The sequence below is a fragment of the Vombatus ursinus genome, unplaced genomic scaffold (assembly GCF_900497805.2).
Source record: "Vombatus ursinus unplaced genomic scaffold, bare-nosed wombat genome assembly UNPS02015404.1, whole genome shotgun sequence".
Classification (NCBI taxonomy): Eukaryota; Metazoa; Chordata; class Mammalia; order Diprotodontia; family Vombatidae; genus Vombatus; species Vombatus ursinus.
This window is the reverse complement of record NW_020955182.1, coordinates 2,748,264-2,771,295: the sequence shown is the minus strand read 5'-3', so window position 1 is coordinate 2,771,295 and position 23,032 is coordinate 2,748,264. Positions and strand designations below refer to the sequence as shown.

The window sequence follows — 23,032 nt, the reverse complement described above, 5'->3', positions numbered from 1 at the left end:
CACTAGCATAATTAATCATATTACAGAAGAAAACTTTATTAAAAGGAAGAAAATAAAACAGAAATCCTTGAGTGAGTGATAATTAGCACTAATGATGTAGATGAGTGCCCAGTGTCCCTTAAGAGGCCACACAATAGGCCTCTTTGGTGGAAGTCCTTGCACCCCAGGTAGCACAGCAGTCTAGGCCAAGGGTTCACTGCTGTGAGAAGGAGACGGCGGTCTTTCTGTTTCTTTCTCTTTCTCTCCAACCTGCTGGTACTCTGCCTGGTATTTTCAACTCCACAGAATGGCCAGATGCTCAGACAATGTGATGAAGAGTCTTGAGTGATCTCTTGATTTTCCTTGCCATGTCTGCATGCAAGAAGTGAGCAAAACCCCCAGGCTTCACTTCTCCCTAGTTGACCCCATCTTCATCTGAAAAGCTTCCTCTCCTCTCCACACTCCTGGCTATTTCCGCTTCACAGGTACGTGCTCAAGCAGATACACTCTTCTTTTCCTAGTTATTCATTTGGAAGAGGAAAGGAGAAAATATCCTAGCCTTCACTACGCCCCATATGGCAAACCTGTAAAGGGCTTGATGGGAACACTTCCTTACTGTGGGAGAGGGGCCTGGTGACATTTCCACTGTTCTGGGGAATTAGCTGAATCCACACTAATCTGGCTGATTCAAAGAAGTCCCATGGAGAAATGGGTGAGAAGGGCTGGAAGAGACAAAAGGGTCCAAAGAGAAAAAAAAAAACAAACCGTAATTGGGCTGAGGTTTGCTGGAGCAGACAGGTTGGGGGGGTTCTTCTGAAGCAAAATAGTGGGGTGAGAGAGATTAGGCCAGATTTCACCTCGTGGGAAAAGGAGCTAGTTAGCCCAGTGCTACGTGCACTTTATATTAAAGTGGGTTATATTTTTTTTTCTCATTGTTAGGAAAAGCCTTTTTAAAAACCCAAATAATTTTTGAGTAAACTAAAGGAAAAGTGAAGAACATATAGGTAGCACATGGCATAGTTTGCTGGCAGAGAAAGATGTAATGGAAACCACAACCCAGAGTTGGGGTACCAGTGAGTGAAAAATACATCAGAACTGTCATGACTGAGACTAGAAATTCTCATTTTCTCCCAAATTTCTCATAGTACAGAGGCTTTGACACTTTGCAGCCCTTTCAGCTACATTTGCTTGTGACATGCTTAAAGACTTTGTAAATCATCTTCTGATATAAAAGACAACAATTTTAAAGGGCTCATCTATAAATTTTCCACTGATTTTGTGTATTTATGGCATCCATAATTCATAAGGTATTTAAAAACACTGAATTTGACTAAATAGACAAGTTCAAGTCTGTTCCTGTCATTCAAGGTAGATTTGATAAAAAAAAAAAAAGTTCTCCACTTGCACAGAACAACTATATATGAATCATTTCTCCCCATCCCCCACAGTTTTACAATCATTTACTCTTAAGAATTCTGTTGCTAGACAAGTTAAAGAATCCAAAGGAAGATGAGTCATGATAATAAAATGTAGATTGCCAATAAAGCTAGTAAAATAAGAATTTTGTCGGAATTTTCCTCTTATTTGAACTATTAAGAAAATTATCAAGTAATTTTGAAAGGGCAAAAGCAAATGGAATCATCTAAACTATTTGCATAAGTCAACTAACACAATTATATATTCAGAAACTATCATATTTTTATTCTTGTTTCCAAAATGCTAAGCAGTTTACCCTCAATTAACTGGAACAGCTGTGTTCCTCCAACGCTCTCTGTAACATCACTCTTGCGGGAGGATTTCCGATAGCGAATCTTGTAGCCAGTAATTTGCCCATTTTGTGCACCTGCTGGAGGGGGCTGCCACTGAATCACAATACTCTGGAGAAGATAAGATTGTGGAGAAAAAATGAGATATATCAGAGGCCTAAAACTCATGCTCCTAATGATTGCTGTACATAAGGGGTTTAGGAAAAATTCTATGGTGTTCCAGTCAATTAATGTTCATAAATAAATCAAAAGCTGAGATTATATATAAAGACCTCACATTTATATACCACTTAATGGTTATAAACTCTTTGAGAATAGGGATCGTTTCATTCTGTGTATTTGCGTTCTCAGTGCCCAGCACAGGGCATGCCTTTAGCCCATTTGATTCTTACACTGACCCTATACAGTGGGCAGAATAGGCATCCCCATTTTACAGATAAGGGGACTGAGGTTCAGAGGTTGATTTGTCCATGGTCACATGGCAAGTAAGTGGTGAAGCCAGTACTGAACTGAGGTCTTCGGACAGTAAATTTAGGTTTCTTAACTGCAAATCACACCATGTTATGATTATGCCTTATATGTGTGTATTTTCTGGACCAGATCTGTACTTTTGTTGGATTAGGGGCCTCTCACCCAGGGAAAGAACTCCCTGCACCTGTACAGCTCGGCAGCTTCTCTGCACCTTACAGCCTCACAGAGCCGCCTGGGCACTGAGAGTGCCTTCCCCAGAGTCACCCTGAAGAAGGGCAGCACAGGTCTCTTCTGACTCTGCCAGAGACCACAGGCTCATAAGTTAGCTCAGTCAACATGTCCCTAGGTTGTGGTAACTGAAGACACAGTTTATTTCTACAGGCTTTTCCTTTTTTTTTTTTTCTCTAAGAACTACTCCTTTTGAGAACTGTAATAGCTCTGGTCCCAAAACACTTAAGAATCTACATGCTTTCCTCACACCAACCCTGTGAAATACATGGTTCATAATCATCATCTTCATTTTCCAAAAAAAGTAAACTGAAGCTTGGGCAGCTGGCCCCAGGTCACCCACATAACAAGCATGAGAGACGGCCAGGCTCGGGGCTCTTCCTGCTGGCCTCCTCATGCTGCTTTTGACCTCTAGCGGATGGTCAGTCATGCAAAGGGCTGGCAAGGCTGGAGAGCAGAGACCTAGGGCCGAGTTCTCTGAGAACAGCGGGTGAATGGACAAGCTGAGCTGCAGTTCTCACACATTTGTTCCTCTCACACCGCTTAGCTCTTGTGTTCTGCTCTCTGACAATACTTTAGGAGCATCACGTAACTAAGACCACGCTGGAGAAGAGATGGTCCCAGTACAGTAATCACATCCTGGAAGGGTCCCACCAGGACTTCCTTCTGACAATCCCCAGAGGCTTAGACAGAGACCAATGGAAATGTAAAGTCTGGCACACACACTTTTACCTTGGAATTTCTCACTTCTAACGACAGGTTCTGAGGAGCAGCACTGGGGACTAGAAATGTGGAATAAAAAGGACAAGGTTAGATCTCCAATCACCCCCAAGGACACCTGTTTCACTATACTTCATAAGCAGATGCCATTTGTCAAAAAGAGCCCTTCTTCAGTTCCTAAATGGCTAACAAACATCAGGATTTCCCTAAGTTGGTCAGCATTGTCTCCTTCAAGGAAGGCACTTGCAAGGCTGCATATTTAGGTTGAGCAGTGCTGCCACTACTCAAAAATATTTTTGAAACTCTTTGGAAACCAGCACTTTTTGGCCTGTCCTCAGTGGTGACACATCTTTATCTTTCGAGAACAGATTAAATTTTTGTAAATAACCAAGGATCATTCAGGACCACACCTAGAGAATGAGATGACGTATAATCTGATTAAAAAGCATTTGTGACAACAAAATGATGCAACCAATTTTTGGATATGACTTGTATGTTGACTCTGAAGAAAGTTCCCAAAGGAAGTTCCAGATATGCTTTCAACCTTCACATGGCCAATACTCAATAGACAAAAAAGGAGGTTTCCTAAGGTCATGGAAAGAGTAATCAGTGAGAAGTCAGGTCAGTGGGACCTAGCCCCAGGTCTGCCACAAATCAGTTGTGTAACTGGGGAAAAGCTGTCACTTCTTTGTTCTCAGTTTTTTTTTTTTCATCTGTAAAATGATTCTGTTGTGTTTATTAAAGAATCTCATTATTTCATAGTTACATGGTATAGGTCACACTACCTTCTTGAAAACAACTGACACAATTCATCGTCTCCCCTGACAAAATGACCATAAGAACCACGTCAAACAGTCCTGACTATTTTCCTCTTTCATTCAAACTTAAAACTCCATCCCTCTCACTAATGTGATCAGTACTAAGGCTTACAATGTGAATTTTGATTATTTCTCCATAATGACTTTGGATTTTGTCATCAAATCACCTAATGAAAGAAAGGCTACACAACTGTAAGTGTGTCTACTGTGTACTTATTTTCGATCATGATTACTGCCCACATTTCTGACTTCTAAGTCACTTATGTCCAATGCTTATGTCCAATGTTCTTTGTGAACTCTCCTAGTACACGGCACCTTCCAGGCCCTTTCATTCCTTATTCTGTATCTGCCCTTACCTGAGCACATTTTATAATGCTAACCCCTATCATTTATATAAAACTCTGAAATGATTCTCTGACAATAAGTCAATTATCCTTCTATCTTTCCCTCTACCTCACTCTTTTTAAAACTATTCTTCATCTTTCCACTGATGTTTAGTCTCATCCCCATTCCTGTTCTCCTAGTCTCTACTATTTTCACTCTGGCCTCTCTTCCTTCCCTTCACGATCTGGATCCGAAGCTTGACCAATTTAACCATATTATCAGCTTCCCTTGACTCCTCTGCCCCCTTCTCCTGACATCAGTCATATTGTGCCAGGCTCCAGAGAGGTTATCCCAACACAGGCCTTATCTCTTCCTATTCTCATAGTGCTTTCTTCTACATTGCTGCTACCTAATCTCAATGGGGCCCTGTCGGATACATGGCGATCTTTTATTCTTCCCTTCTTGACTCCATAACCACTTACCACATGGTTATTACAAACCATCTCCTTTATCCAAACATTCTCTATCACGTCTTCTCTATTTCTCCTCAGCCAAGGCTCTCATCTGTCACTAGATCTCTCTTCTCCCCTAACTCATACCCTCCTTTGTGTCTTCTCCCTGACAAGTCCAACCCCTTCAGTTGTGCTGTTCATCCTAATCCATCACCTCCTTCAGTGCTTGCCCCCTTGGTGATTCCCTCTCTTCTTAAATCTCCACTCTCTCCTCACCTAGCTACGGGTTCCATCCCCATTAGCGATAAATATACTCACTTCTAGCCATTGTTAAAAGCCCTTATATGACCTTGTGTTCCCTCAAGCTATAATCTTCTATCCCTTCTGCCTTTCAAAGTCAAACATCTACTCAGTTCCTCATTATTTTTAATCCCTTAGAATGTGGCCTGTGTTCACACCACACATCTTACACGATTCTGCCCAAATTTACCAATTATCTCCACTATCTTACTTGAACTCTGAAGCTTCTGAAGTTGTTTCTATCCCCTCTCTTTGCTTCTGTGATACTTCTCTCTCTTGGCTCTTCTCCTGCCTGTCTTATTGCTGCTTCATTGCCTTGCTCCCATCCATTAAGAATGGGCATCCCTTAGGTTTTTCCAGGGCCCTCGCCAATTCTCTTTCATGCTCTCCTCCCTCATGATCTCATCCAATCCCAAATTATGCAGATGACTCTACAGTGAACATCATATGATGAAGAGCAGGATAGAGATAAATCTGTTTCTAATTTTTCTTTTGAATTAGAGTCCTGTACCACCAACTGCCTAAAGGACAGTTCTAAGTGGAAGCCCCAACAGCATATCAAAACTCAACATAGCCAAAATGGAATTCATTACACAGGGTTTCTGAAAAACATGAGTACAATCTTAAGCTTTAATAACCTGAAGTACCACAAACCTGCAAAAAGTACCATGTGAAAGTTTAACTGTTGAAATTTGTTTTAGGTTTGTGAATTTTGAAAAAAAATTTTTAAAAATTTAAACAAGACAGAGCACCTTCTCATCCTGCACTGTGAACACACAGCAGTTTCTGAATGACACTTTCCAGTCTGAGAGTGGATCAGTAGTGGTGGTTCTCTCACTTGGCCACCATGGTCTCTGGTCTATCACTATTAGACGGTCATGTCCAAACGGCTGTGTACATATCCAAATCTCTTCTTTGTATTAAAAGGTCCATCCTTTCATTCATTGCAGTTCTGCAGCTCATCAAAGTTTTTACAAAGTTCGAAATCAACTAGAGTGATATATAGCCCAAGAAGGTGGATATGTTGGATTTTAATTAGAAACATCAATTTAAGTAATTAATCCTTCAAATAAGCAAAAAAATTTGAAGCATTTATAGCTCTGAAGTTCTTAAAGGTTAAACTCGCAGTGAGACTTTTCGGACACCCTGTATTTCCCTCCAAAACTAAGGCAGTGCCATCCTTTGTATCATTTAGCTTTATAATACTGGAATTAGCTTTTTTTTTTTTTTGAGGGGCTAGGCAATGAGGTTAAGTGACTTGCCCAGGGTCACACAGCTAGTAAGTGTCAAGTGTCCAAGGATGGATTTGAACTCAGGTCCTCCTGATTCCAGGGCCAGGACTCTATCCACTGCGCCACCTCGCTGCCCCTGGAATCACTCTTGATCTGACTCTCTTCTCAACCTCTCCTCACATACTGCTGAGTCGATCTACTTTCACATTACAGCTCTCACCCATCTCCCCTGCACTCACAAAGCCACAGTAGCCTAGCTTCAGGCTCCATTGCTTTTCATCTGGAATTCTGTAAAAGTCTCTTAAGTGGTCTCCCTGCTTCCAGGCTCCCCCCTTTCTAATCTGTCTTCCACACAGCAGGCAGTGGTAGGTCTAAATTTCCTGATCGTATCACTCCCTTATCAAAAAAAGGTTTACCATTCATTCCTTCTAGGACAAAACACAAAATCTTCAGCCTGGAATTTAAAGCCTTCTACTCTTGGTTTCCCACCCACCTTTCCAGACAGATTTCACATGATTTCTCTTCCTGAACTCTGCATTCCAGCCAACTGGACCTGCGAGCTGTTTCCAGTACGCAGAATTTCATCTCCTGCCTGTTCTTTTGCCCAGGCAGTCCCCTCTGCCTGGGATGCCCTCTCTCCTTACCTCTACTTCTCAGAATACCCAGCTTCTGCCTAAGACAGCTCATGTGCTATCTTCTATACAAACAAAGCCTTTCCTGACTCTTCACTCAAATTTTCCGTACTGCTAATACCACCTCCTAAGGTTTACTTAACCTTATATATACTGTGCATCTATTTAACTATGTACATAAAGTATCTTTCAGGAGAATGTAAGCTTCCTGACAGAAAGCAGAGTTCCATTTTGTCTACAGTCAAAGGATCATAAACATGGAAGAGGAAAGGATCTTGAAGATCTTCTAGTCTAACTCTCTTCTTAGAGCAGAAAGAATCAATGTGTGCCAGAGGTAGTGAGCTCAGAGGTTGGAATGGACCCCAGATTCTCTGCCTTCAGAACCAGGATCTTTCCACTGGACCATGTTCCTCCAGCACCAAGACCAGGACTGTGTACGGAGTCAGTACTTAACAAATGCTTGTTGGCTTAAGTTGACTATACCTAAGGTTACAGAACAGTTCTCCGTGAAGAGCCACTCAGAAAGACCCCATTAGGTAGGTCCTAAAATGGAAGCTGTGGGAACGGTCATACCTAGGGTATGGGTCATACAGCTTAAGCAGGGTTCAGGTAGGAATCTGTGCTGATTCCCAGGTCAGCAGGCATGAGTGCACCACACTGCCACTTGAAGACAACAACCCTGAGTCATCCCTGCCTCAAACAAGCTTAGGACTATGCACATAGGAGGCACTTGGCAAATGTTTTCTGGATTAAACTAGAGCCCCCACAACCACACAGCACCCAATGAGAGGGAAATGGGATGCCCCTTACAGTAACATCAATTACTACACCAGTCGTTTCAGTCGTGTCTGGCTCTTTGTGATCCCATTTGGGGTTTTCTTGGCAAAGATACTGGAGTAGTTTGTCCTTTCCTTCTGCAGCTCATTTTACAGATGAGGAAACTAAGGCAAACAGGGTTAAGAGATTTGCCCAGAGTCACACAGCTAGTGAGTGTCTGAGGTCAGATTTGAAATCAGGAATGAGTCTTCCTGACTCCAGGCCCAGCAATCTATTCACTGCAGCACCTAGCTGCTTTGTTTAAATTGAAATTCATATATTTAGCTTACAGTTATTGGTGAGAGTTTGCTCAAGGCTGTACTTCATAGCCTCCACTTGAAAACATTTTTACAAACACATGCATCAATATACTATAGAATATTTGGCTCAGAAGATGAGAAAAAACCTCAAGCTTTTAAAGGACACATATATAAACATGAATACCACACACACACTTTTAAACAAAGTAGTTTTCAGACTATTGAGATTCTACTGTTACTGAACTTTGGGCAGTAGGGTACAATCCATCCATTTTGATGGAAAAGCAGCCATAAACAATGAGTACTATTTTCCTAAGATAAATCTCATACAGGTCCAGTTAGCATGCAAACTTGATTGTTGGTCAAAAAATGTAGCTCTAGCAGTCAGAGCAGACTGGGTCTGAGAGCATTCCCACAAGCATACATACAAAAAGCCAAGAGCAGTATCTAGCTTCCAAAGGAAAGGAATAACTTACCATCTGATAACGTTCGAACAACAACATCCTGTGTGGAGACTCCAGGACCATGTTTATTATAGGCTACTACTCGGAAACTATACTCTGTGTATTTTTTCAGTCCATTAATGGTGTAGGAGCGACTTCCAACATCAACATCCTGTCCATAAAGGAAAATAACTCATACATACATATCAAGCCAAAATAAATACTGCAACTAAATAAATCTCCTAGACAAGGCACATTAACTATGTTTTGTGCGGTGAGGCACTGATTTTTCTTTTTGTATGAAACCACTTCTTGATAACAGATGGTGATGGAGTATAAATAATGGTGATTGGAAATACTGCTTCAGATTTAACAACAGTTCTCTTATGATTGGTGAAAAATTAAGATTAAAAAGTAGTAGGCTAGAGAGTCTTCCTACACGAGTTCTCTATTTATTATTATTATTCACCAATATGAAACCATGTTATCTCTATACCTCATTTTTTATGAAATTGCCACCCAAGTGAATGTTCAGCATCTGGAATGTCATTCATTGCCCTTATTTCAGGGAATTATTTTTCAGATGGCTACATCATACCTGCTCATTGTCTGCTCCCTTTTCCATGTAGTACAACTTGTAATTCTGAATTTCCCCATTGCCAGACAAAGGTGTTTCCCACGTGACAGTTATTGAGGTAGGTGAGGTAGCATATGCTCGGATGTTAGGTGCTGGGCCTGGGAGCTGGACTGAAATAAAAGTAATAAGAAATAGGAAAAAAAAAAGAGTAAATTCATTGAATTCACCAATTAATTTTTCTGTCATTAGTATAACATGTGTCAAAAAACAAAGGAAAAAAAAACAAAATAAAACTTGGAAAGCAACTGGCTTGCCTGAAATGTGATTAGCTAGCAAACAAAGTTCTTTCTAATTATAAATCTATGATCTTAAGCTTTAAGATAAACACTTCTTTTTTAAAGAGAAAGTACTGAAAATTATTAGTACAGAAATTATCTTACAGTTCACAAACATATTCCTTATACTGTGACCTTTAATTGTACTGCATGTGCATCACAGACTTCTTTTCCATAATGGAAGTAGTCAGGGTCCTTACATAATTTCTGGATTTCAGCATAGCTATGCCATTTATTAAGGAACTGTTGAATTGAAGAGGTATCAGGATCTTATAAATGATTAAGGGAAATAATTTCTCTTTGATTAGATGCAAATATTGTAGACTTAAAGCAAGCTCTGGAAGCCTAAAAGGGAGTTTTCTTGCAAAAGAACAATGGGTGATTAAGCTTTTTACATGACATTTTACAATGGGATTTTGAACGAATTCTGTTCTCAATGAATGCCAAAACAAAAACAGTTTTCAAAAGGATGACAACATTTAGTTGACTAGTTTAATTGAAAAGGCAAAGCAGAAACAGAATAGTGTAGGGGGAAAATAGTTAATCTGGAGTCTGAGAATCTGAGTTTGCGTCTTTAGCTTTGCAACTTACTTATCTATGTGACTTTTAGACAAATCATTTTTTTCCTTTTCTGGGCTTCAATTTTCTCCTCTGAGAAAAATGCTTTATCTATCTATCATGTTCATCCTACTTATCTATCATGCTTTAGCTTTTGAGAAAATTAGACTAGATGATGTCTACAGTCTTTTTCAGTTTGGACAATGTATGATTCTAAGATGTTAATATTTCTTTGTAATTTAGCACCTCAAAAAAAATGTGGAGATAAACCACAGAATTTCATATTGTTCTGAACCATTTTATTTTATTTTATTTTATTTTAGGCAGTTGGGGTTAAGTGACTTGCCCAGGGTCACACAGCTAGTGTCAAATGTTTGGTCCGAGGCCAGGGTGAACTGAGGTACTCCTGACTTCAGGGCCAGTGCTCTATCCACTTCACCACCTAGCTGCCCCTGAACCATTTTATATGACATTAATTCATGGACAGTAGATTTGTATTGGAACTTGCAGAATAAAAAATGTCATATTGCAACTTTTTCCCATCTGGAGTTTGAAATGTGCAACTGGTTCAAGACCATGTGTAGATCTATACTTGTGCTTCTTTTTCTAAGAATATTTTTCAAAAATGACTCTCTTACGATGGTTCACAAACAGAAGCTTACTATTTACAGAAGACAATTAATAAAACTTCATTTCCAAATGGGCTTGATTTAGACACTGTAATCTTCTAAAGAAGTGCAAAATCACAGGATAATCAGTAATGATAAGGGATTGAGGTATAAACAATTATATGATAATTAGAAAAGTTTAATCAAGTACCCTTGTTCTGACAACCATACTAATGGCACAACAGATACACAAAGAATCACATTTGTCTCACAAGTTTAAACTAAAGAAGGGCCTTAGAGATCAATTGGGCCAACGCTCTCAGTTCAAAGAGCTGGAGTGATCCCTTCAAAGTGACACAGCTCCTCAGGGACAGACCCTGGGCTTTGGGCTCTGCACACTGGGGAGCACATCCTCCCGCTACAGTCCTGCCACCATTAGTCCTCTGCCTTCTTACAAGATCCAATTTCCACAGTTGCACTAAAACTGAAAATAGTTGTGGGAAAGTCCTCTGAACTCTTTCTGACATTTCAGATGTATTACTGCATCATTTGGCCATGAATGTTATTTGACCATAACTGTCCCACACAATTTGGATTATAAGCATCCTGAAGTTAAAGACGGTGCTTCTTCATTTCCCTCACAGTGCCGAGGACTGGGCTGAGAATACCAATGACTTCTTCATACCAACAGCTTCAAGGCTTACCCTCGGGCTGAGTCTCTACTCGCAGAGGGAGTGACCGCTCTCCGGAGCCATGTCTATTTTGTGCCACAACTCTGAAAACATACACCGTCTCTGGCATCAGGTTTTGAATGGTCACCTGCATTTCCCCTGGATGGCTGGTATTTTCAATCCGTTCACTTTAGGAAAAGAATTTAGGAAGATAAAAGGCAAGAAACACAACATCCATTGGAAATTTTCTAAAATATGCAGATTCATTTTCATTACGATTGAACAAACATTAAATGTGAAGTGTCTCACACTCAAAATAACACCCAAACTTCAAATAACAGGCAGTGCTTATGAGGAGAAAAACTCAGGGCAAAATGGGGTACTGTGTCAGACAGAAATGTTTAACACATCTGCTAATCTGCTGGGAATCATTTTTACTTGCAGAGCTCAGAAGCTGCTAATACTGACATATAATCTTGATTTCCATTTTGAAAAGAACAGGAACTCTATTTGGCACTGTGGATTTTTTTCCCCCCAAAATTCTATTTTATTTCCAGTTCTAAATTCACTCCCTCTTACCCTCCCCACCCACTAAGAAAGCAGTAAAAATGAAATCCATGACAAATATGTATAGTGAAACAAAACAATTTCCCTCATTAGCCACATATATATATATACACAAACATGTATATACAAACATATGTATGTGTGTGTGTGTGTGTGTATGTACATGCTTTAATCTACACATTGAGTCCATTACCTCTCTATCTGGAGGTGAAGAGCATGTTACATTATGAGTCCTCTGCAACTGGTTGAGTCCATTGTATTTCAAAGTTGTTTGTTTTTACAATATTGTCATTGCATAAATTGTTGTCTTGGTTCTGTGATCACTTTATTTTTTATCAGTTCATACAAGCCTTTCCATGTTTTTTCTTTTTCTTTTTTGTTTTTGTTTTTGGGTGAGGCAATTGGGGTTAAGTCACTTGCCCAGGGTCACACAGGTAGTGAGTGTTATGTGTCTGTGGCTGGATTTGAACTCAGGTCCTCCTGACTCCAGGGCTGGTGCTCTGTCCACTGTGTCACCTACTTTCCATGTTTTTCTAAAACCATCCTCTTCTTCAGTTCTTATAGCATAACAGCATTCCATCACATATACATATACTATTATTTGTTCAGACAACCCCCAATTGATGGGTACCCTGCCTCATTTCCCAATTCTGTGTTACCAGAAAAACAGCTGCTATAAATATTTTTGTACACATGGGTCTGTTTTCTTTCTCTGATCACTTTGAGAGTACAAACCTGGTAGCAGCATTGCTGGGTAAAAGGGTTATACAGCTTAGGGGGTTTTGGGGAACAGATCCAAATTGATTTCCAGAATAGTTGGACTAGTTCACAGTTCTACCAATACTAGTTTAATGGAAATGCTTTCCCACAGCTCCACCAGCATTTGTCGTTTTTCTTTTTTTTATTCACCTTTGCCAATGTGATGGGTATAAGCGGATTCCTCAAGTTGTTTTAATTTGCATTTTTCTAATTATTAGGAATTAGAACATTTTTTCACATGGTTATAGATACCTTGGATTTCTTCTTCTGAAAACTCACCTATTCCTATTCTTGATCATTTATCAGTTGTTGTAGTTGTTGTAACTTGTTTTGGTATACAGTGTGAAATGTTTGTCCATACCTAGTTTCTGCCAGATAGCTTTGCAGTTTTCCTAAGCTTCTACAGCTTACCCCATTATGCATAATGTTGGCTCTTCATTTTAGCTAGATAATAAAGACCATAGAAAGCTCCATTTATTCCTACGTTTTCTTTGGGCTTTTATTTTTTTCAAAAAGAAATGGGTGTGTCTTGTCAAAAGCTCTTTCCTTATTTTTTGTCAAATAGTGAGCTCTTGCCCCCCTAGCTGGGATCTTTTATCAAAACACTAAGCTACTATGCTCATTTGCTTCTGTATTGATAAAAATTAATGTTAATGCTGTATCATGTGATTATTAATATTAATTTGCATATTCCTTTTTCTGTTTAAAATCCTCACTTTTTCATTTCACGTACATAAAAACAAATAAACAAACAAACAAACAAAACCCCATCACTTCTAGGAATCTGATCATACTCTGTTTCCTCCCAAGATCTGGTTTGGGCCTCTGTTTATCCCAAAAGCAGAAGCCAGACTTAACCATCTGCAATATTACAGGTCATCCTTACTCCTGGCTTTTCCAGCTAAAAGTTTGTGGCGACCTAGCTCACAAAAGAGAAACTTAACCAGGCAGATCTCTGAAGGAGCAGTTTTCCCTGACCAGATTTCTAGGGGCAGCTGAAATCTCATGACCATGCTCCATTCTCAGCTTTACTCCTTCCCCTCACTGGAGGAACTGAGAACCATAAACCCACCTCCTCATTCAGTGCCAACAATCAGGGCTGCCTTTTGCTTGTCCGGAAGACAGATGGGGGATTTAAACTGGCTTGGGACACTCTCTTGGGGTCCTTGGTCACAAAGAGAAACCACTGGTGTCAATTTATTATTTGCTGGTCTAATTAATAAATTGATTTTTCATACCCAGAACTTTGTCTCTCGGAATTTTATATGCCATAGTTGTCTATCTAATCTACTCTACTTATCAATCTCTATTTCTCACATGGTATAAAATTGTTTTAATGATTGTGGATTTATAATATACTTTTAGATCAAGTACTGCCAGGCCCCCTTCCTTTCTACATTTTTTCCCCTTGATATTCTTGACTTTTTATTCCTCCATATAAATGAAATTTTTTTTTCTAGCACTCTAAAGTAATCATTTTGGAGTTTGATTGTTATAGGACTGAATAAGTAAATTAATTTAGGCATTACTGGCATTTTTATTATATTAACTTGGCCTGACTATGAGCAATTCATATTTTTCAATTATTTAGATTTAGTTCTTTGTATAAAGCATAGTTTATAATTGTGTACACGTATAGCTTTTGTGTATATCCTGACAGATAAGGTTACACAGTATTTTTTTTAAGTTACTTGAAATGGAATTTATTTCTATATCTTCCTGTTCGATCTTGTTGGTGATATACAGAAATATTGATGATTTGTGTGGATTTATTTTATATCCTGAAATTTTGTTGAAGTTAACTGTTTCAATCTTTTTCAGTTAATTTTGTAGGGTTCTCTAAGTAAATCATCATACATAGTGTGCAAAAATTGATAATTTTGTTTCTACTTTGCCTATATATTTTCCTTCTATTTCTTTTTCGTGCCTTCTTGCTATAGTTTACATTTCTTGCACTAAATTGAAGAGTAATGGCAATAATGGACGTCCTTGTTTTGCTCCTAATTTTATTGGAAAGGCCTCTATAGCTTACCCCCATTATAGATAATGCTGGATCTTGGTTTTAGTTAGATGATAAAGAACATTTTTAAGAGAGCTCCATTTATTCCTATGTTTTCTAGTGTTTTGTTTTGGGGTTTTTTTTAACAGAGATGGGTGTGTCTTGTCAAAAGCTTTTTCTGCATCTATTGATGTAATGATATCATTTTTGTTATTAATATGGTCAATTATATTTATAATTTTCCTACTATTGAACCAGCCCTGCATTCCTGGTATAAATCCAGCCTGACCATAGTACATAATGTCTATGATATATTGCTCTAATCTCTTTGCTTTTTTATTTAAAAGATACTGTTTTTCTAAGGTTGTGCCTCTTATTAATTTTTAGAAGGATTTCATTAGCAACAAAGGGTATCATGAGCCCTAGTACAATTTTCATCTAAAAGGTACAAGATTCTGGTGAGCAACTATAGTAGATTGAACCATACATATTCTCAATTTTTTAGCTAAAAAGCTAGATGTATACAGTGAAAAAGATCAGCTAACTACAAAGCTATACAATTTTGAACAATTTAAAAAGGCCAGTTAAATGAGACCATTTTGAAAAGGCCTAACAAGTTCTATCCAGTAGATATCTTGAAGTCAATTTGTGCTGCTGGTTTTAAATGAGAAAAGAACAAAACAAACAGACAAACTAAATTAGGGATTACTTGAAAAAGAAAAAAAGTTTCCAGAGTATTTCCTCGGCTTGGCTCACGTTCCGCCTAACATCCTAAACTGGGCACTGAAGAGCCAACAAAGAACACATGCCATGGAAGCCCTTCTTGTCAATGCCCCCTTCCTTCTCCTGGATGGATGCCAACGTCCCCCCGACCCTTCCCCCAGGTCCATCTCCCCTACATCAGGACTCTGACCCCTCAGGTCCATTTCTCCTTTTCCAATAGTAAGCACTTAAAAACCTGTTTGCTCATTCATTCATTTGTTCATTCATTTTCTACATGTACATCTCTACTTCCATGAGAAAGGAGGCAATGAAAACTCAAAGTCCGTAAGTCTTTATTAAGCACCTACTACGTTCACAGCACCACACTAGGCAGTGGGGAAGCAAACACAGAAAATGAGAGTAGGGAGATGAGACATATACACAAATAATTATACTTTAAATTAGAAAATAAAGTGTGAAAGCATCATAGTGGCATTTGGTTTTGAAGGAGGAGAAAGATGTCCATACATGGAGACAGATTTCAAGCAAGGTAGCCAAGGCATGGAGGCAAGAGGGAGGAACACAAGGCTGAGACACATTGAAGTAGATAGTGCAGTTTGGTGAGCACAGAGAATGCTGAAAGGGAATATGGGAATCAATAAGCGGGAAAGGCAGGTTGGAGCCGGTTACTGAGGTCTTTGAATAGAAAGTTAAGAAGTTTGTACTTTATTTGGTAGCCAATGAGAACCCACCTAGGGTTTCTGAGCAGGAAGAATGCTGTGATTAGACTTGGGTGTTAAGAAAGTTTCTTTGGCAGGGGTGAAAAAGCTCAGATGAGACTTGATTTGATGTTTTTGTGCTCTAGAGAAGAGAGGCTGGAGATAGCAGCCTCAGTTCAGACAACAAGTAATGAGAGTCTGAACTACAGTAGCGGCAGTGGGAGCTGAAAGGAAAGGAAAGATATGATATATTTTGGAAGGAGAATAAGTAGAATAAAGCAACTGAAAGCAACTGATTGAATGCTTGGGTGAGGAAGAGGGAAGGATCAAGAACGAATGATGTAGAGGCCTAGGTCTCCAGCCTGGGGAGGGGGCTGCTAGTCCAGACTGAGAGAAGCAGGTCAGTGGCAGGAATGTGCTGAAATTGCCTGGTTGGATGGATGGAGTGTAAAGGTGAAACACAGTCTGGTGACTGGCCTCTACCACTAAAGAGTGGGCTGGCTTGCACATACCTAGGCACCAAACAAATGAACTGGGCCCTCAGGCTTCAACATGGACAATCCTAGAAACCAGGGCTGAGATCCTGGCTAACCTGGTATAAAGGTCTAGCTCTCAAGTGCAGTGTGGAAAGTGCTGGTCCAGGTGCAAAGAGCTCTCAGATCTATTTATGCAGCCCTAGTCTTTCTCCCGAGTTCTAGTCTTACATCACCAACATGCTGATTGGACTCTTCGAACACGGCCATCTCAAATATAATTATGTCCCAAACAGAACTCATTAGCTTCCTCTTCTAAGTTTCTCTATTTGAGGGCGCCATCATCTTTGACTCCTCTCCACTCAGTTGTCAAGTCTTCTAATTTCTTCCCCTATAACATTCCTGAAATACGCCCTGCTTTTTCCCACTCCCCTCCCTTAGCTGAGGTCCTCATCATCTCTCCTCTGGAATACTATGAGAACTCTCTGACAGGAGCCTCAGGGCTCTCCCCACTCTAATCTGTTCTCCACGCAGCTACTAACATGATTTTCCTAAAGCACAGGTCTGATCACATCACACAACTGCTGCCCACATTCCAGTGGTCAACTATGAAGACCTCTGTTTGGTGTTCATAACTCTTCACAACTTGGCTTTTTCCTTACCTTTCTAATCTTATTTTATTCCCCTCCATGAATTCTTTAATCCTGAAATATTGGCCTATCTCAGGTCTCTGTGCATTTTTGCCCTGGCTGTTCATCAGATTTGGGGGCTCTCCCTCCCAACTTTGGATTCTTAAAATCTCTTTTTTTAAGACTCAGATCAAACTCTATCTTTTTCAGGAGACCTGTCCCATTCCCCTCAGCTGCTAACCACCCACACTAAGGACACCTTTCATTTATTTGATATTTATCTTTCACGTACTAATTTACTTATGCTGTTTTCTCCATTGGTATGTAAGCTCCTTGAGAGCAGAGACCTTTTTTTTTTGCTTTAGCACTGAGTCCCCAATGATTAATAATATTTTGTCGATTATTGATAGGAAGTGGAAGGTTTTAGCTGGATACTCAAAATAATGACCCTGAGAAATTATTTGCAATTAGCAAAAAATAATTAAATTGTAATGGCTGGGTGACAGAAAAGTTTTCAAAAACGCCTGGGCATTCTTATGTATCAGAAAAAAAAAACCCTTAAAGTAAAATTAAAAAACCTTATGTGATTATTCTTTGGAAATCATTAACCATAAAAAAGAAACATTTGGAGCCATCTACTGAGTAAGAAAGTAGAGGTCTCCCTTAGGATTATGCCCAAATTAGAGATCTGAAGCAAAAGGGAGTAACTAGAAACTATTGTTCTGAGCAATGTATATTTTTATTTTACTATGTTACTAGTTAATAATACTCCTTTCATTTATAATTGTCTCCATACGACATCTATCTCTCTTACCAACTTTCAAAAATAGAAAGTTTTAATCCACTAAGGAAAAAAATGATATGTAAAACCAAGGAAAAAATCAGGACAGAATCAGAGGATCACAGAATCAGAAAGGCTGAAGGGACCTCCATGGCCATCTCATTCAACCCATTTACATGGGCAAAAGAAATCCTTCCTATCTCACACTCCACAAATGGCTGGTCAGCCTCTACTTGAAGATGCCCAAAGACAGGGCCATCACAGCCTCTCATGGCAGCCCGTTCTGTTTGAGAAGCAGTTTAATCACCGCGAAGTTTCACCTTCCACTGAGCTGCAATGTGCCTCTCTGCAGCTTCCTCACACTATTCTTGGTTCTGCCCTTTGCAGCCAAGCAGAACGAGTCTGATCATTTCTCTATGTGATGGCACCTTTCGGTGCTTAAAGACAGCTCTCCTGTTTCCTTCAGGCTTCTTTTCTCCAAGCTATACACGCTCAGTTCCTCCAACCAGTCTTCACCAGGGAACCAATGCCCCTCATCCTGCTCGCCCTTCTCTGGACACTCGCTAGATCATCACTGGTCTTAAACCACAGTGCCCAGACGAGAACACGATGCTTCGGAGGAGGCCTAACAAAAGCAGAGGTCAGTGAGACTGTGCCCTCCCTATTCCTGCAAGTACTGCCTCTCTCAATGCAGCCCACGATGATATTAGCTTTTTGTGGCTGCCATATAACACCGAGGATTTATAGTGAGTTTGCCAGTCACTAAGTACCCCTCCCAGATTTTCTTCAGAACAACTGCTGTCTAACCAGGCCTCCCCAATATTACATTTGTAGACTTGTTTTTTTCGTAACCAAGAGCAAGACTTTATATTTATCCCTATTGAATTTAATCTTAATGATTTACCCTATTGCTCCAGTTTATTAAAATCATTTAGATCTTGACTCCGTCCTTAATGATAGCCCATCAACCTTTGTGTTATCTGAAAATTTCATGAGCATATCATCTATACTGTTATCCAAGTCATTGATAAAGGGCAGAGATCCCTTGCATATTTCACTGGAGACTTCCTGCTAAGGAGAACCATTAATAACTATTTTCTAAGTCCAGAATTCAACCAATTATGAATCTGTCTGACTGCATTATCATCTAAGCTTTATCTTTCCACCTTTTCTGTAAGCATAGTATGAAATAGGGCAGCTTGGTGGCACAATAGACAGAAGGCTGGGCCTGGAGTCAGGAAGGCCTCAGTTTAAATCTGGCCTCAGACACTTACTACCTGTGTGACCCTGGGCAAGTCACTTAACCCTGTTTGCCTTAGTTTCCTCACCTGCAAAATGAGCTAGAGAAGGAAACAACAAATAGCTCCAATATCTGCCAAGAAAACCCAAAATGGGGTCACAAAGCATTGGACACAACCAACAAAACGACAATATAAGATGTTTTATCAAAAATTATGCAAAAATCTAGAAAACTATATCCATAGCATTTCTCTAATCTTCTGGTTTAGTAATTTGTCAAAAAAGGAAATAAGCTGAGTCCAGCATGACCTGAAGGAATCATGGTGGCATCTGAATTATAGATGTTTGAATAATCAAGCTTACTGGCCTGTAATTTGCGAACTCTGTTCTCTTCCCATTCTTAAAAGTAGAATAATATTTGCCTCTGTCAAACTTAAAGAATAAATTTAGAGGTTCTTAATCCCTAGAATTAAAATCTTTATTTTTAAAATTTTAATAATTTATTCTGATTTTTGTCTTTCACTGAATCTTACTCAGTCTTAGACATCTGAAGGTGTTAATTTGTCTTACCGTTTATGGGTCTTATATAACTCTCCGAGATGATTTTCCTAATTTTTTAGCCAAGTCTTTAATCCTACTTCATATTTATCTACCACCTTTCTCTAAGAAGGTAGTGTCTAACATCTAATTAATTTTGCAACATCCCTGAGAAGTGAACAGGGAGAAACAAGAGAAATGAAAGATAAAATGAGATCTGCAAATGTCATATTCTCTTTAGTTAAAACCTCCAACTTGCCCAAAAGGTTGAGATGGGAGGAGAGGAAGAAGGAAACACTACAAAGTTATTTGTATGTCCTGAGTGTTCTCACATCAAAATCGCACTTGTAACAAATGACTTGTATATACTGAGTAGTATTATATAATATTATTTCTCTTATTTGGTCTGAAAATTCAGGAAGACATAATTTTTTTAAATTCTAGGATTAAAAAAGCTTTTAAAAGATTAGTCAGAAGTTTCTAGCCTTTTAAATACTTGCCAGAATTCAGTGCAACTCTGAAGCTCACACCTCCTCAACAGGCCCTGCCCCTGGGTTTCTCCTTTCGTCTCATTGGAAAGGGTGGAGATTGAACACTGGGGAGCTCCTCCTTTATCTTTCACCTTTTAATGGGGGCACTCAGGTTATTTATTTCTCATCATCTGCCTTCCTGCTGACCTCCTTGATTTTATTTCTGATCTCTAGAAATCTATCATTCTGCAAGATGAAATCAATTCTAGGGGCAGCTAGGATGGCACAGTGGATAAAGCACTGACCCTGGAGTCAGGAGGACTGAGTTCAAATGTGACCTCAGAAAGTAGTTATGTGACCCCTGGCAAGTCACTTAACCCTGACTGCCACCCTCCCACCCCCCAAAAAAGAAGATGAAATAAACCCTGTAACTCTGACCTCCTCAGATGCCTTCCCACCCTGACTAAAGGGCTTCATCATGCTCCCCCGGGAAATCTCCCTTCTCCCCTTTCAGCTTTGTTTTTTAAATGTGTTGTCTCCCCCGTTAGATTTGGATCTCCTTGAGGGCAGAGACTATATTATGCCTTTCTTTGCACACCCAGAACTTACCACAGGGTTAGGCACTGAGCAGATGCTTAATAAATGTTTACTAACTTGACTGAATATATAGGTGGGCAAGATATTTGGGGTTTTCTCTCCCCTTTTCTTCCTACTCTGCTTTTTATCTTTATAGCAGAAGTTTCAACTTGTTTCTAATTGCCCATTATCCCTATTCTGCTTCTGGCCCATATGGGCAATCCTCACCTATCTGGGGCTACTCTGTATTCTACTGATCCACCCATGTAACTTTTTAAACAGCTTACACATTAAGTTCTGTTAATTTAATTATAGGTTTTCGTCAATGTCTGAACATAAGAAAGTAGAAATGCCTTGCAGGATATAGTCTTAGATGTTTATCTTAGCAATGCTATGACAGAATAGCCTTGGTTAAAAAAATATAAAAGTCTGTGTAATTTGTGAGATGTAGCTTTTCAATAAAGTTTGAAATATGTTGATAATGGCCCACAGAGTATCAAGTAGAGTTTGTAGCATTAAGAGTAACCAAAAACGTCAGTCAACAAGCATTATTAAGCTCTTGGTATATGTCAGTCACTGAGTCCACAAATAAAGAACCATTTCCATACTAAGCAGCTCACACTATGGGGACAGACAGGAGATATAAGACTATGTACATACAAGGTATAAACAGGGCAAATAGGAGGTAGTCTCAGAGGGAAGGCCTTGGGGGTTGGGGGGAGAAAAACCTCTTACACAAGGTGGGATTTTGAGCAGAGTCTTCAAGGAAGCTAGGGAAGCCAGGAGATGGAGGCAAGGATCCATGCAAGGAACACAACCAATGAAAATGCAGTGAGTTAGGAGTTTGTGTACCCAGCAGAAGGCCAGTGTTAATGGACCAAAGAGAGAGGAGTAAAGACTGCAAAAGAAGGAACGGGACAACTTGCAAAGGGCCTTCAAAGACAAATCAAATATTTACATTTGATCCTGGAGATTAACAGGGAACCACAAGGGTTCATTGTATGTGGTAAAGAGAGGCAGATGGGGGAACATGGTCAGATATGCCCTTTAGGAAGATCACTAGCAAATGAGTGGAAGATGGACTAAAATCAGGAGAAACTCGAGGTTGGAAGGTCAATTACAAGGCTATTGCAACAGCCGAGGCATGGCACCAATATGGCGACTGCAGGAGGGGAGAGTGGGGACGTACATGAAAGATACCGTGAAGGTAGAAATGACAACACTTAGCAACAGACTGGATATGTGAGTTGGGGGTCAGGGAAGAGTCTAATATGACACAGAGGCGAAAGATAATGAGCTTTGTTTTGTCATTTGTTAACATTTGTCAAAATGTTGAGTATGAGAAGTCTACTGGTAAGCAGTTGAAAATAAGAAACTGGAAATGAGGAGAGAGCTTACAGTTGGATAAGTGGATCTGAGAATCATCTGCACAGAGATGATAATGCAATATATGGGACATTATGAGATCAGCATGCAAGACAGCAAAAAGGGAAAAGAGAAAGTCAAGGAGGTAGGGGATAACCACAATTAGTATTCATGTCCTACACAAAGATCTAGCAAAGGGCACCGAGATGGAATGGATGGGCAGGAAGAAGAGAACCAGGAGAGCATGGTGTTATGAAAACCTAGAGATGAGAGAACATCTAGAAGAGGATGTCAATAGTGGTGAAGGCTGCAGAAAGGTCAGAAATAATAAGGACTGGTCATGATAGCTGGCAATTAAGAGATCACGGATAACTTCAGAAAAAGTAGCTTTAGTTGAATGATGATGGTGTAAAAGAGTGAGAAGAAAAGAAATGGAAGCACCAACTGCAGGAGGTTTTCTCAAATTTAATCACAAAAGGAAGGAAAGACGGTAGTTAGTGGGGATAGGTGGTTTGTGCAAGGAAAGGTTTTTTTAAGGATGGGAGAAACCATGGCCTTTTTGTAGGCAGCAGGATCAGCCAGTAGACAGAGAGAGAGACTGAACAGAAGTGACAGAATGGGCATGACAGAGTGGCAAGCTGGTGGGTAGAATGGTACCATTTGTGAATATAGAGGGGTTTGTTGTGGCAAGGAGATGGGCTACATCTTCACATGAGACAGAGTGAAAGAGTAAACATGGTGGAAGCCATCTGAATGATGAGATGAAGCAGATACACGAAGAGAAAGCTCTAGGCAAGATCTCATTTGAGCTCAAATGAGCTCTAGGCCTCAGTTTTAGGTAAGGCAAGGTTCTCAATTATGGAAGTGTGGGGAAGGGATGCCTTGGCAAGCTTGAGGAGAGATTAAAGGGTTTCCTGGTTATTTTATCGGGTTAGATACTGCGCAGCTAGACTAAAGAGGTAAGAGAGAAGAAAAAGAAATGCTGGGCCACCTCTTACTTTAAAAACTGTTCTTTAATGGGAAAAA

The 23,032-nt window shown here is 39.7% G+C and overlaps 1 protein-coding gene across 1 annotated transcript in view; it reads right to left on the bottom strand.

Moving 5' to 3' along the window:
- The window catches only part of NEO1 (neogenin 1), a 292,148-nt gene that overhangs the window by 63,394 nt on the left and 205,722 nt on the right, over nucleotides 1-23,032 (bottom strand). The window contains exons 12-16 of the mRNA XM_027847412.1: nucleotides 11,224-11,378; nucleotides 9,040-9,188; nucleotides 8,475-8,613; nucleotides 3,177-3,226; nucleotides 1,712-1,856 (exon numbers count right to left, since the gene is read on the bottom strand). Of these exons, the coding sequence (XP_027703213.1) occupies nucleotides 1,712-1,856; nucleotides 3,177-3,226; nucleotides 8,475-8,613; nucleotides 9,040-9,188; nucleotides 11,224-11,378 (638 nt within the window). The remainder of the gene's footprint in view (nucleotides 1-1,711; nucleotides 1,857-3,176; nucleotides 3,227-8,474; nucleotides 8,614-9,039; nucleotides 9,189-11,223; nucleotides 11,379-23,032) is intronic.